Source organism: Haliaeetus leucocephalus, unplaced genomic scaffold (assembly GCF_000737465.1).
Source record: "Haliaeetus leucocephalus isolate CR32 unplaced genomic scaffold, Haliaeetus_leucocephalus-4.0 Scaffold473, whole genome shotgun sequence".
Taxonomy (NCBI): Eukaryota; Metazoa; Chordata; class Aves; order Accipitriformes; family Accipitridae; genus Haliaeetus; species Haliaeetus leucocephalus.
The window spans coordinates 7,174,350-7,189,243 of record NW_010972909.1 but is presented as its reverse complement, the minus strand read 5'-3'; the positions used below and the strand labels follow the sequence as shown (position 1 = coordinate 7,189,243).

The 14,894-nt window shown below is 38.7% G+C and overlaps 1 protein-coding gene across 1 annotated transcript in view; it reads left to right on the top strand.

The window, feature by feature from the left end:
* PRMT8 (protein arginine methyltransferase 8) overlaps window positions 1-14,894 on the top strand; it is a 65,251-nt gene that overhangs the window by 33,994 nt on the left and 16,363 nt on the right. The window contains exons 3-6 of the mRNA XM_010575409.1: window positions 1,007-1,162; window positions 7,186-7,249; window positions 10,901-11,043; window positions 11,434-11,521. Of these exons, the coding sequence (XP_010573711.1) occupies window positions 1,007-1,162; window positions 7,186-7,249; window positions 10,901-11,043; window positions 11,434-11,521 (451 nt within the window). The remainder of the gene's footprint in view (window positions 1-1,006; window positions 1,163-7,185; window positions 7,250-10,900; window positions 11,044-11,433; window positions 11,522-14,894) is intronic.

Below are 14,894 nucleotides of genomic sequence, written 5' to 3'. Positions count from 1 at the left end.
AGTCTCTACTTACCAGGTTTGGAAGTGGAGACTCCTCTGATGGTGAAGGCTGGAAACTTGTGACTTCTGACAACTGGAGGAAGGCTTCTGATCCACCTGCAGATCTCTAGCTACAGAATAGGTTCAGTGCTTTCATTGTAGATGAAGGACAGGAAGTTCTGTCCAATGAAGCATCAGAACCAATTGGCCCTGAGCCACACAGAAGCACTGGGAGGAAGCAACAAGTGATAGCAGTGGAAGGCTCTCTCCTACAGGGGACAGAGGCCCCCATCTGCTGACCTGACCTGCTGTCTAAGCATTTGGACCTGGGACATTGTGGAGAGGCTGCTGACATTTGTCCAGCCCTTAGACCAGCCTTGGATTACTACTGCTGCTCTTCCACATAAGCACCAATATGAGACCTGGAGCATATCAAGTGTGACTACACAGCTCTTAGGATGATGATCAACAGCAAGGTGTGCCAGGTGTTTTTTTGCATCAGTTCTAACAGTGCAAATAAGGAATTGAGTAGAAGTGCTCCTGCAGGTCCACAACTGGTTGTGCAGCTGGTGTCAATGACAAGTTTTCGGCTTTTATGTCTACGGGACCCTCTTTGAGGATTGAGGTCTGCTAGAAAGAGATGGAATCCACCTGCCAAACCAGGCCAAAAAGGTTTTAGGTTGTGCATGATTTAGGAGAAAGTGAAACCTTGAATTTTTGTATGGCTTCTATCTATGCCCAAAGCAGTTCTGTGGTTAGATTACATTCTGGTTGTCAATTGTAACAGTGAAGTAATATTTAGAAAAATAAAATTGTGCAAAGGACATCATGCTTCTTCTTAATAATTCAGTTCTAAGTAGCTAGGATTTTACATTTGCTTTGATGTGTGCACCCCAAAGTACTAGAAAAACTCTTGAGGTTGTGTGTTAATAATGCTTAAATTAGAATAAGGGAATGCATTCAGCAGCAGTGTTGAATGCATATAGGCACTTCAAATAATAACACAATGGGTTTTTTTTCATCACAGGAAATGTTAAAGGATGAAGTGCGCACATTAACCTATAGAAACTCAATGTATCACAATAAACATGTTTTTAAAGATAAGATTGTCCTTGATGTTGGAAGTGGCACAGGAATCCTCTCCATGTTTGCTGCAAAGGCAGGAGCCAAGAAGGTATATGGGGTAAGAAGACTTTCTCTCATATTTTGAGTTTGTGCATTTTCGTAGAATCCTAGAATGGTTTGGGTTGGAAGGTACCTTTAAAGACCATCTAGTTCCACCCCCCCTGCCATGGGCAGGGACACCTTCCACTAGACCAGGTTGCTCAAAGCCCCAGCCAACCTGGCCTTGAACACTTCCAATGATGGGGCATCCACAGCTTCTCTGGGCAACCTGTGCCAGTGCCTCACCACCCTCATCATAAAAAATTGTTCCTTATATCCAATCTAAATCTACCCTCTTTCAGTTTGAAGCCATTACCCCTTGTCCTATCACTACATGCCTAAGAATTTGGCTTGGTGATTTACCTTTTCTTACTTGTCTTGGTTTGAAATTCTTCTCTCCAAGCTCTTGTATGACTTGATTTACAGTGACTTCAGTGGAGTTGTGTTGCTTTCTATGACTTGCAGTAGTGTGCCTTTTCCAAATCAAGATATAATGTCTTCCCTTGTGTGGAATCTTTGGTGATCTGATACACATTCACATTTCTTCTTGGTTGCAAAAAAATGTTAAAGGGACTCACTCCTACTCAGAGGGGACAAAGGAACTATCTTGCTTTTTTAAATTCTTATGTTCTGCAACTTTGTAGTCTTGGAAACAAATTTCTTTAATACACTTTTCCCTGTACATTACAACTCAGTGAGTCATGCAAGAAAGCACGTGCATGTTTTCTGTGCCAATAATGCTTTTCAGAGGCAGAAAGGAATGATTACCTTAAATACATTGAGCCTTAGGAGCATGAATGTGCAGTTCTCTGCAGAGAAGTCATTAGAGGGAGCATAGATTTGCTTCCTAAGTATATTCAAAGTTATTTGTACTGATTCTAAAATGACAAGTACATTTTCTTTTTGCTTTGGACTTCTGTTTGCCCTGCAGACACAACACAACATAGAAAAGGGGAACTAGATTCTATTTCTCTGTGTACTTCTTTGACAAACGTGTTTACTAAAACTTAGTTGACTATATCTGTGCATTTGAAGACACTGATGTCACTGAGTATCTAAACTGTGGGTCTTTATTACTGGTAATGATACATGAAATGCAAGGACTCCCATTCAATTCTCAGGCTTATATTTTCAAAATCCAGTGTTAATTCTGAGTGCCTCATCTGAGTATCAGACTAGAGCATGGAAGTATAGATAGCTGAAATCAGAAGGTGCTGGCAAAAGTTTTGGAGTTTAAGCATGAGACTTAATATACAGAATTGTCAGCTAGAATGTTATTTCTTCTAAACTGAGTGCAGAATTTATTCTCTCAAAGCCTCAGGGAGAATAAACCTGTAGCCTTCTCTGATACAGGAATGCAGGTCTCACACAAGGATGTTGCAGTGCTGTAAAAGTATAAGCATATACAAAATGATGATGCTGTGCTCCCACCTTCCTATCTCCCAGATCCCTGGCCATATGGTCTTCCTCCCTCCGTTGTGCTGGCACTGGTGCTTATCTGATTCCACAGTCAGCCAGCTCACTGGCAGAAAATTCACCCAGTAAAAGAAAAGTAAATACTTTTCCACAGGTTGTTGGTTTTAGAGGGTTTTTTTGCTTTGGATTTCTTTACAGTTCAGGCTGTACTTCAGGCATTTATGAAGCTCAGTGGCACACCAGTGTCAGCTCACCCATGGACTTTTCAGCACTGAAGCTGGGGGTTGTGCTATCTGGGAAACTTAGCTCTCAAAGGAATTCACTTAAGGTGTGAAACTCCTCTGCTATAGTCTAAGAGTTTAAACCTTCTTGTGACGTGAGCTACCTCACCATGAACCCTCTCACACAGCAAGCTGCAGACTTGTATTTGTGTTGGAAAAGCAGATATTGCAGACATCTGGTAGTGGCAATCTTACAGTCAAATTCAGACTTTATGGTCCTATTGGCAAAGAGTGCCAACTGAAACTGTGAGTGTTCCTTTTAAAAAAGCAAACATTTGTCATGAGTTATTACATAGAGCTGAGATGTTCCAGTTTCTTCTCTACAGTTAGAAGTGATTTTTCAAATAGCATGATGTGCGAACTGTTGACAATTGCAGAGTGTTGGTTTCCTGACTATAGTGCCACTGAAATCACTCTCGTCTTTCTCATTATTTCCCTTCTTCAGGTTCAAATTCATCCACTACCCTGTCTGGTTCTTTTATCCCCTCTTACTCGCTGTTGGAACTTATTCCTTGCCACTACCTCAGTCAACTGCTAGAACCATCTCTGGGTCTTCAAGAGGCATAAATCATAGAATCACTGACTCATAGAAAGATTTAGTTTAGAAGACCTCTGGAAGTATCTAATCCAACCTCCTGCTCAAAGTAGACTTAAGTTTAAAGCTATATCAGGTTGCTCAAGGCCTTGTCCAGTCCAGTTTGGAAAATCTCCAAGGATGGAGACCCTAAATCCTCTCTCAGCACCTATTCCAGTGCTACAATCAGCAGGAATTTTCCTTGCTGCAGCTCATGATTACTGACTTTCGTCCTGGCACTGTGCACTTCAGAGAAGAGTGTGACTGTTTTCTCTGAAAGCGCTTTTTAGATAGTTGAAGATAGCTATTGGATTGGGGGGAATCTCTTCTACAAGCTGAACAGAACCAGCCCCCTTAGTTTTTCTTCTTCTTTCTTCATGTGCTCTGACCCCTAACCATTGTGGGAGGATAACAGGAGATTGTGCAATGATGTTCTTCTAACTGGGGAGCTGTTGTAAGACATGTAGAGACAGGATTGACGTGTGGCTGTTGGTGCTTGGGAGGGGTGAGTGAGGGAGAGAAAAACACATTCAATTATCCCTTGAAACCTTGGTTTATCTTCTGCATTTTGTCATACAAAATTCAGGACAGTCACTGCAGTAGAACCATCTGAATTCTATGGTATTTTCAGACAAATGTGACAGTGTAGGTAAGAAGGAGTTAAACAGACAGATAAAATGAAAGCACATGTCAGATGTTAGCTGATTTGGATAAAAAGGTGGTGATGAGGACACAGCCCAGGGGAAAAGGAAATCTGGGAATGTGGTGACTGTTTCAGAAAAAGACCCTAGTAAGAGAGGAGACATTTGCAGCATTAGATTGAAGACTGAGAAGTAAAATGGAAGTAGAGATGAATATACACACACAGAACTAGAGAGAGGTGAAGAAACTCAGGGGTCCCTCAAGGGGTCCATACTGGGACAACTACTATTTAATATCTTAATTAATGACATAGATAGTGGGATTGAGTTCACCTTCAGCAAGTTTGCAGATGACACAAAGCTGAGTGGTGCAGTTGATATACTTGAGGGAAAGAATGCTATCCAGAAGGACCTTGACAAGCTTGAGAAGTGGACCAGTATGAACCTCATGAAGTTCAACAAGGCCAAATGCAAGGTCTTTCACTTGAATCAGGGCAGTCCCCAATGTCAGTACAGACTGGGTGATGAATTGATTGAGAGCAGCCCAGCAGAGAAGGATTTGGGGATACTAGTTGATGGAAAATTGGATGTGACCCAGCAATGCATGCTTACAGGTCAGAAAGCCAATTGTATCCTGAGCTGCATAAGAAGAAGAGTGGCCAGCAGGTTGAGAAGGGTGATACTCTCCCTCTACTCTGCTCTGCTGAGACCCCACCTGGAGCACTGCATCCAGCTCTGGGTCCCCAGCACAAGAAAGACGTGGACCTGTTGGAGCGGGTCCAGAGGAGGGCCACAAAATGGCCAGAGGACTGGAACACCTCTCCTATGAAGACAGGCTGAGAGAGTTGGGGTTGTTCAGCCTGGAGAGGAGGAAGCTCCATTAATGCAGCCTTCCAATATATAAAGGGTGGAGAAAGACTTTTAACCAAGGCCTATAGTGATAGGACAAGGGACAATGGTTTTAAACTGAAAGAGAGTAGATTTAGATTGGGTATGAGGAAGAAATTTTTTATGATGAGGGTAATGAGACACTGGCACAGGTTGCCCAGAGAAGCTGTGGATGCCCCATCATTGGAAGTGTTCAAGGCCAGGTTGGCTGGGGCTTTGAGCAACCTGGTCTAGTGGAAGGTGTCCCTGCCCATGGCAGGGGGGGTTGGACTAGTTGATCTTTAAAGGTCCCTTCCAACCCAAACCATTCTGTGATTGTAAACAGAGGTACAGACATATTGGAACACACAGTTTTTGTAAAATCCAAATGCTTTGTAAAATTGAACAGATTTGAGCAGGTCACTGACTTGAAAGAGAACTTGGGAAAAACCTGACAACACTGATTTTTTTTCCTATTTCTTCCCCTACAGAATTCAGTATTTTCTTTTTCTGAAATGAGTTGCTTTTTAAAATAAAATCGTACCACAGTATGGAGTCCAAGTCAAAACAGAGACAAACAGCTTTAGCCACCCTAAAGCAAATTTATTTTCTGAAATATATATTCCTTCCTGGAACATTTGAGTGGGGGTTTTTTTATTATTTTGCTTTTTTGAGAATGAAGCTGATTTTTTGAAACTTGTAGTCATTCATGGAATAGAACTTTTTATTTCTTTGCATCTTTTTCTTTAGAAAGGTTGGAAAGCCACTTCCAAACACCTACATACCCATGCTTTATTTAAAAATCACCCAAAACAACCAGAAAGAATGAGCAATGGAATTGAAAATGCCAGGCAGATGTGAATATAGACTGGAAAACTGAGTATGTTATAATGGCTGTAAATATAGACAAGGCATATAGTCTACACAGTTTACAGTAAGGGAAGAAGAAGCTGGATGGAGAAAAAGGACGGAGTTCTCCCCAAGGGATTTCTTCCCTGGACTCTCTGAACTGGCACTCTGATGTTCCTTTCTACATGCCAGTTTTGGTTTATGTTCAGGCCATTTAGTCAGATATCTTGAGGAGCGGTTTACATCCACAGGCAAGCTAAGTAGAATTAAGGCTCATGTTCCCATGGGGACAGGGATTGATATTATGACTGCTATTATGCCTAGCTGTTTCATGGGCTATATAAAAAGAATAAGGGATTTGTGTGTCCTTCCATCCGCTATCCTGCCATCTGCTAGTGCCATCACAGAGGTCAAGCACAGTTTGGCTTTTAGAGATTAAATGAAATTCACTGGACGTATTAACCACCTCATTAGAGATAATATAATTCTATTTGATATTCCCATAGGGCAGTTAGAGAGACAAGGATTATACAAAGAATTACTGGCAGTTTAATGTCAAATTTGAAGAGGTAAATTAGGAACTGATTCGGTGACTACCAGCAACTTTGGCCCTCATGATTTTAAAAGGGCACAAGAACCAGAGGGATTCATGGAATGCAGTATTTCTCTAAAAGATAGAAAAGGTCATTGCAAACATGGGCTTTTATGCTAGAACACAGATTTTAACAAATTTAAGGGCAAATCTAAAACTAGAAGGTACTTTGTAATTCCTTTCTTAGTAAAAGCACAGAACTGGTCATAGGAAAAGACATTCAGATCTGGATCTTTTTGTAAATACAATAATTTCAGTCATTTCTTATGTGTAAAATGTCTGTATTCTTTTTTGATAGCAGGCATTGCCAAAGACGATAGATTTTTCACGGAGAAAAGCAATTGTGTCTTGACAAAGAGCAGTATTGGCAGAGTTTGAATTTTAACCTTATTCACAAAGTTTGAATATATTTTTTTTTAAAAAAAACGTGAGGAAATGTAGCACCATGCTGATTCATTCCCTTCAGCAGATTTTTTTTTGGGGGGGGGAGGCAATATTTGAAGTAGCAGGAATAAATTAAATAATATTATTAATAAATTATGTAATTTTGGAGTTAGGGCCCCTTTTTTCCACATTTCAACAGTTTTAAAAACAGTCTTTTCTATATGAGCCAGTTGAACTCAAACACAGATGGCAGTTTAAATATTAAGATATCATTGATCATGATCCTGCCCACACAGGTTTGATTTACTCTTTATCAATGACTACATGCTCTGTAAAGTCTTTGCTGCCTTCAGTAGATTTTGGTTTTATTCATATAGCTGAGATCTCTAACACATAATTAGTCTTCCTCTTCCTTTTCTTTTTTTCTTTTTTTCCTAGATTGAATGCTCAAGTATATCTGACTACTCAGAAAAAATTATCAAGGCCAACCACTTGGACAACAGTAAGGCATATATAAAAATATTTTCTTCAGGAGACAGAGAAGATAACTGTTTCACTTTTTCTGATTAATTTATGTTGTGTGGTTTATATGTAAATGGTAGTTTTACTTATTTTACTTATGTAAATACAAAACTAAACACCTCATTCTAGGCACTACAATTCCTCATGGGAGACGTTACTTCTACATTTACTTCTAGGCTTACAGACAAGAGAAGCAAATAGGACTCATCAGCAGGCAGTTTGATTTAGCAAAGCAGACAGAAGGCCCCATATTAGAGCTGAATTTTTCAAATTAATTCTGCCATTTGAATTCCACCTTATCTCTTAAAATAGAATCGACACACACACACTTACATTCAAATTGAAATAAGGTTCAAAGCAAAAAGTATTCCATATCAATACAGATTTTTCACTAAGAATTTCTTCTGACTTCCAACTTAAAAAAAAAATAAATTTAAAAAACATATTGAAACACACACAAATGAAAATGTTCAATTCTCAGAATAAGAGTATCATAGAAAACTTTTTCTTTCTTGAAAAGAAAACTGTTGACATTTCCAGGGATATGGAAACATTTCAATTAAAAAAAAATACTAAAAATACCCCCAACCTACTGAAAACTCTTAAAAAATAATCATCTCCAGCAAGCTCTATTTCATGTCTTCACTCCTCCTCCAAATCACTGCACACAAGATAGCTTCATAACAACCTAAAAAATAAGTTTTTTTGTAACTGAGGCTGTGAGACAGTTCTTGTTTAAACTGGCTAGACTTTGTCATTTGCCCCCACTTTTAGCTGTGTCTGCACTGGTGCTATGCTAGCACATGCGCAGGAATAGACTTCTGTTCTGGTTTAGATCTGCTCTAATTTTTATTGCTGTCACTGGCAGCTTCTGACTTACACTGAGCTGTTTGGGAGGAGAATTTTTTGTACAGTACGCGTATTCAAGTGGTGTGGTGTGGCGGGAAAGAAACAGCAGTGACGTGGGCTATAAGAGGCCAGCCAGTGTATGCAACTTTTGGTTCAGAAAAAGAAGAAAGCAAAGGACCAGAAAATACTCTCCTCCCCAGTAAGGATAAAGCACTAAAACAATGAGGTGTTGACCTCAGCTTGGTTATCCTGCACCTGCACCTTTGGTGCTGAGCCCATATATTCGCAGAATGGCCTTTCATCAAATAGGTAGACAAACAGCGTACCACAAATCAATTCACGTTTGGATTTCCAGCAACAGGAATTGTGTGTGAAGGGACCATTGTCAGAATAAATAAGAAGGATCCAGCGTGCTCCAGGGGTTGCAGAAGGTATTTATCTCTGCTTCTTCCTCCTGTTTCTCCAAGGAGCAAGTCCTTGGAAAAACAGTGGAGGAAGAAGCAGAGACCCCTCTCCTTTGGCAGGACACCTGCCTGGACAGGTTCAGCGGTCTGTCCAACTGCAGCTTGGTCTCCAATAGAAACAAATTACACAACTGAACCAACATTTACACTTACACACATTATGCTGACCCACATTCACTTTTATTTTAATGCAACCAGGTACTGAGCCAAAGGATCTTGTTGCTCATGGAAATTTTTCTTTTTTTCCCCCTAATTGTTTAGAGAAATGCAGAGTCAGCAAAAGGGGCTGAACCAAGAGAAAACCCACTGTTTCCAGAACAGATACAATACAGCTGGGGACAGCACAATCTGTTCCCACATGATGCCTTATGAAGATGTTTCATCAAAGTGAAGGGAGGTGGGAGGAACTTGTGCTGCTGCTGCTGCTTACACTGTGACTGTTCTAGGTATAAACAGAGGGCTTCAAAGTCTGCAGGTGTGTCACTGGCAGCTGTCAACAGTGCTAAAATTCACTCCAAAAGAATTGTGGCAGTGAAAGTTCTCGGGAGAAAAGAGAACTAAAGAGAACTCGTGGCTGGATCTGATAGACATGAAGAGTCTTCAGTGTAACAACAGATGAACTATTGAGCTACTAACTGTGAAAGGAAGGAGATTAAAGAATGGGAAGGAGAAGGGAACTCTGCTCTTTTCCGATCAGGTTGCTCTTACCAGCTGATACTTGGTGCCACCAGTCTGAATCAGTGTTCCCAACTGCTTAGGGGGCCAGTCTGGATTAAAAGTTTGCTATGCAAATAAAGCGGCCACATCTAGTTAGAGTAATACTAGTACTGCATGTATTTTGGAAGCACGAAACCTCATTTTCCCTGGGCTGAGTTCTAAAAAATCACTCAAACCGCGCTTCCACTCTTAAACAGCTAACCTAGTTGTAGCTAAATGAAATTCATCTTCCTCGAACTGAATGTTGACAACTTTCATCAATAAAAATTGCCATCATTAAAACCTGCCATTTATTAAGAGTAATACAGTAATCTTATCAATTAGTAATGGAAAGTAAAACATTCCCTACTCACTTTATTCCTGAATTTCAAGTGCATCAGTTACCTTGTCAAGGAAGAATCCGGAACCATGAGACTTTACCCACTGCAACCAACAATATAAATAGCAGACAAACCCAAGCTGGAAATTATTTGTCTAAAGAATTGGGACTACATTTGTAAATAGGAAATATATTTTTTAAAAAATGAAAGAATGATTGGTGAATTGTGTAGTGATCCTAAAACAAAATTATTTTTTACAACTGAACTAAATATGGACCAGCATTTAATTTTACTTTAAGCAAAATACCTGTTCTGGTATCAACCAATTATATTAATTGATTGTTGATTTGCTTTTGCAGTGCCTACTCAGTCTCCTGTAAGTAGTATACAGTATTGCCAGCAACTTAATGCGCTGTGTTGTAATAGTGTCTCTGACGATCTGGTATTCTACCACATCAAACTTCTAGCAACCTTTTAATTTCCTTGAAACTATTTTGGTGACAAAATACCTGACAGCATTGTTTTCCAACAGTCAGTTTAGATAACTGTGGAAAGTAATGCAAGCCTACACCACATAGAAGATTCAGAGCGAGAATGCCAGTATGTTATAAAAGATTCAATCATGAAGCAGAAAGGAATGAAAAATTATTTTTCATGAGAGAACCGTGTTTGTACAAACTTTCTTGTTTGTGTACTGTCAGGCTAGATCTGACTTTCTCAGTTGAGTCAGCTCCCCAGAACTCATGGAAGAAATAAGCCTTAGTTTCCTCATTGTGAAGCCAGTATAATATATTTGAAAAACAGTTGAGAATTAGATCCTAGTTCCATAAATCTCTAATATCTCAGTGATGAGATCATGTATCTGTAACCCTACAGGGATGTTTAAAGGATTCTAGGTGGATTCTTTGCATTACTTGGTCAATGATCTAGAAATCTTCCAAATTCCAAAGGGCATGTAAAATGAGATCATGCAGGTAACCAGGTAAGGCCTGTTTTTCTGTTGTTTTTTTATATATGGGTTTTATTTGGTTTGGGTTTTGGTTTGGGGTTTGTTTCTTTTTTTTTTTTTTTTCCTTTTATACTGAAACTAAAACTTCTGTTTATTATGCCTACTGCAAGTAGTTTTAAAATAGTGTAAAATCCATTGAGTCACATGGAGTCACCCCTTATCTACAGGCATTCAAGAAGAGAATCATACTGAAAAGGTCAGCCTGACATTCACCAGTAAGGAACTTAGGTGTTTTATTATGTGAAATGTATTTCTTTGGATTCTTTTTTCAGTAATCACAATATTTAAAGGTAAAGTGGAAGAAGTTGAATTACCTGTGGATAAAGTAGACATCATCATCAGCGAGTGGATGGGTTACTGTCTGTTCTATGAGTCAATGTTAAACACAGTCATCTTCGCACGAGACAAGTGGCTGGTAGGTGTTCTGCATGTCATACTCCTTGCTGGAGCAATCATCATTTATTTTCTGACTACAAGCCTTCTCTCTCCTACTGTCACCATAACAAGACACAATTACATCTCCAGGTGTCATTTCTTAGGCTTTAACGAAAAGATTAACAAAGGGGATCTCTGTGAAAGAGCTTTGCTTTTGATTAACTGCTGGTAAAATTTGTATAGACACTATCTAATGACATTGCTACAGGCTGCAAGAGTTGCTGAGATTAAAGCTGATGTGACAATCTGAAGGAAAACAATAAAGGCATGCAAGGGGTGCTTGTCTGGTTTTTGTATGTGCAGTTCAAAATGTGATGTCTTTGTCAGGTGAATAGATTACGAGATCCATTTCCCCACAATTCATCAACAGAAACCTGGAGGGCTAATGTTTCCAGACCGAGCTGCTTTGTACGTGGTAGCAATTGAAGACAGACAGTACAAGGACTTCAAAATTCACTGTGAGTAAACGCCTAACAGTAACACTTTTCTATGGTTATTTCCCTAAAATATTTGATTTATAGTAGCCTACTGTAATCTCTTCACTGGCAAAGTTTTGCAAAAGTCAAGAAATCACACTGACCAGGCCAGAATTCAAATATAAACACGAATACTGAGAAAATTCTAGTCTGGTGATAAATTCAGAAAACTTGCAGTAATTTAAAGTGCACAAAGGAAAGATGCATTAATAAATTGATGTAGACCTTGCTTAGATTTATACTGATACCTCTACCTGTGTTTTAAAATGTGGATTTTAGGAGATTTAGTTTTGTTGTTGTTTTGATAAATACATCATCCCACATAACTGCCATTAAAATTGGTAATATTCTTTTGCCATCAAGGTGCTGGGTTGTGTTTTTAAAATAACAAGAACAGAAAAATTAGTAATATGCAAATGAATTGTAAATGTTAAGAAATAAGTCTAGAAAAAATGATGTCACTAATAAGCTTGTCGAGAAGAAAAAAATGCTTTTTTAATTTTTTAAAACACTTTATGTGATAATTTTTAAATTAAAAATAAGGATCAGAAATTTCCATTTTACTTTGATGTGAAAAAAAAGTTTAAACTTTTTTGTTTTACTTCATAGATGCATAAAATTGACTGTTCCTTTACATTTAAAATGGGGGGCAGGGAGGTTCCTTGACGTTTCATTGACTAACTGGTGCTGTTAGTGACCTCTGCAGGCCACCTAGTCCAGCCTCCTGCTTAAAGCAGGCCAAATTTCACGGTTAAAGCAGGTCACTCAGGGCCCTGCCCCGAAGTCAAGAAGTGGGGATTCCATAGCTTCTCTGGGCACTTGTTCAATGCTGAAGGACCCTCAGGAGTAAACATGTTTCTGAATATCCAGTCAGAATTTTCTTTGCTGAAACTTGCCTTCATTGTCCCTTGTCACCTGAAGGGAATCTGCCTTTTTCTTTGTTTCTGTAGCAGCAGATAGCAATTAGATCCCACCATTAGCCTGTGCTGTCCCAGGCTAAGCAAATCCAGTTTTCTTGGACACTCCTCATATCTTAGCGTGTGGTTCACTTTCATCACCACAAGGTCATACTCCTGGTTCACATTCAACTTGTTGTCCCCCAGGTCACCCAAGTTTGGATTTATTTGGTCATAATAGTTTTGATGAAATGAGTAAGTTCTACATCATTTCACTCTTCTTTTTTTCTTTTTTTGGCTTTTATTTATTTTTCAGATCTAGTCAATTTCACTTAAAGGCATTTTCCATTAGGGGGAAAAAAAAAAAAATCACAGAATTCCTAAGCAGCTTTATTAAGAATACATGAAAAAGCCTAGGTAAAATTAGTGGGTTCAGTCAACCTTTAAATGAAAATGCCTAATTCCTCATTCCTTGCCTCTCAGCTCCTCTCACAAGAGAAAATTTGGTTTTTCTGTCATCAAATTCAGTGCCAATACACAGAACTGCCAATGGGTCAAAACTGCCATTTTGGATCAAAACTGCCATTTTGGATCAAAAGCAAGCCCAGTGCAGCGGGGCAGTGACAAGAAGTCTGTGTAGGTGCCAAGGAGAATTATATCTACTCCTCAAGCACAGCCTAGATTTTTCTCCTCAGTTATGTGATGACCTTGACAGCTACATTCCTTACAAAATTTACAGATTCAAAAGGACGTATGAGGCATCCATTCTGTAAAGAAATCAAACCCATTTAGGCCTAAAAAAAAATCCATTATGCCTTCTTTCACCTTGCTTTTGAACCCCTTCCTTTCTAGGCCTTAAGCCTTTTTCTTTTCTCACAAACAATATACTTGTTTTCAACTAATTTTTTTTTCATCATTTAAAAAAAAATTTTGGGGGGGTTCTTTTTCTCTTCTAAAATGTTGCTTTCTTTTAAGACACTTTCTTTTCTGATTTGACCTCTGATTTCCCTTCCCCCCCTCACTTTTTATACCTCTGTGTCTTCTTCAGTTATTTCCATCTCACTACCTATTTGCACCACCATCTTGTCTCTCTTTTCAGTTTATAAATCCTTGATGGTGTCTCCTTACATTTCCATGTTTCATCTTTCTTTTTTCTCTCATAAAGTGGACAGGGTCTTGGCTTCATATGAGATGCAGGGCTGAGCATTTCAAAGGGCACTCAGGAACCATCATATTGATTAAGAAATAATGCAATATGAGGTTTCTAAAAAAATCTGACTTCTGATTTCTCAAACTTCATTAATGCCACAGAGTACTACTATAGTCAATTACTCTGATTTCCTGCAAAATGTGAAACATATAATTTTATCTTTTAACTCCTGTGACAGGTCTCTGTCTAATACAGACTGTGGCATCCCATGTAGGCTGAAGTACATCAAATGATGGAGGACCCAACAACTCTGTTAATAAATTGTTCCTTCAGGGTTTCCTAGTTAATCTTTTCTGAGTAACCACGTAAAAACATATGGATTCTATAAGTATAATCTGAAGTTCCCGCATGCTCATGATGCCTGAAACAAAAGTTTTGACCACCAGCTCCCCTGAAATATTGAGCCCAATAAAGAGATGACATATCAAAGAACTGTTCATGTCCAGATTTGTTCCAGTTTAGAAATATGCACATTTTTTGCTCATACTACGTTTTTCAGTCATAGTCCTCTGGGAACACCAGTAGCTCAAATGCTATGCTCATATGCTCTGAAAAAATGGGACATTTCGAACATGCTCACTATTGCTGTTTATCAGTTTACCTTGCTTGTGTTCAAACAATTTTTTAAATGTTCACAGTATTCAGTTTAGACTTTCAGATGGAGCACTGAATGGTCCTTGACTCATATGATTCATAAGACTAAGATTTCACTTTTTTGGAGGTTTTTGTTTTCATTTTGTTAAGCAATCTTAAAAGCAAAGCCAGTGTCCTATTCAATGTTTCAATGTTTCAATGTTTTCATTTTGTTCAAGAAAAAAAAAAGGAAAAAAAAAACCTCAGCGAGATAAGAAGCATTTATCGGCAGAAACAGAGGAACAGTTTAAATATAGAAGATCAGCATGGCTTTTAAATCTTTTAGAAAGTGGACATTTTGCTTTTTTGTCATGATGTACATGCAGATTAAAACTTGGATGTCCCAAATATTGCAACACACCTGTCATTCTACTCCTGTCAGTAATTCACTTGGTGAAACTAAGACTACTTAAATAATTAAAAGAGCATGCAAACTGCTGATTGAATAGCAATCTATAAAAAAAGGAAATATTAACCAGAATGGATAGGAAAGGATAGATTAACCTTAGCAGCTATTCCCAAGTCTCAACCTGACATATTATATGATTTTGGGCAACACTCTCAAATGTCTAAAGCCATGAAAATCATTGACAAATCTCATATATCACAGTTTGGG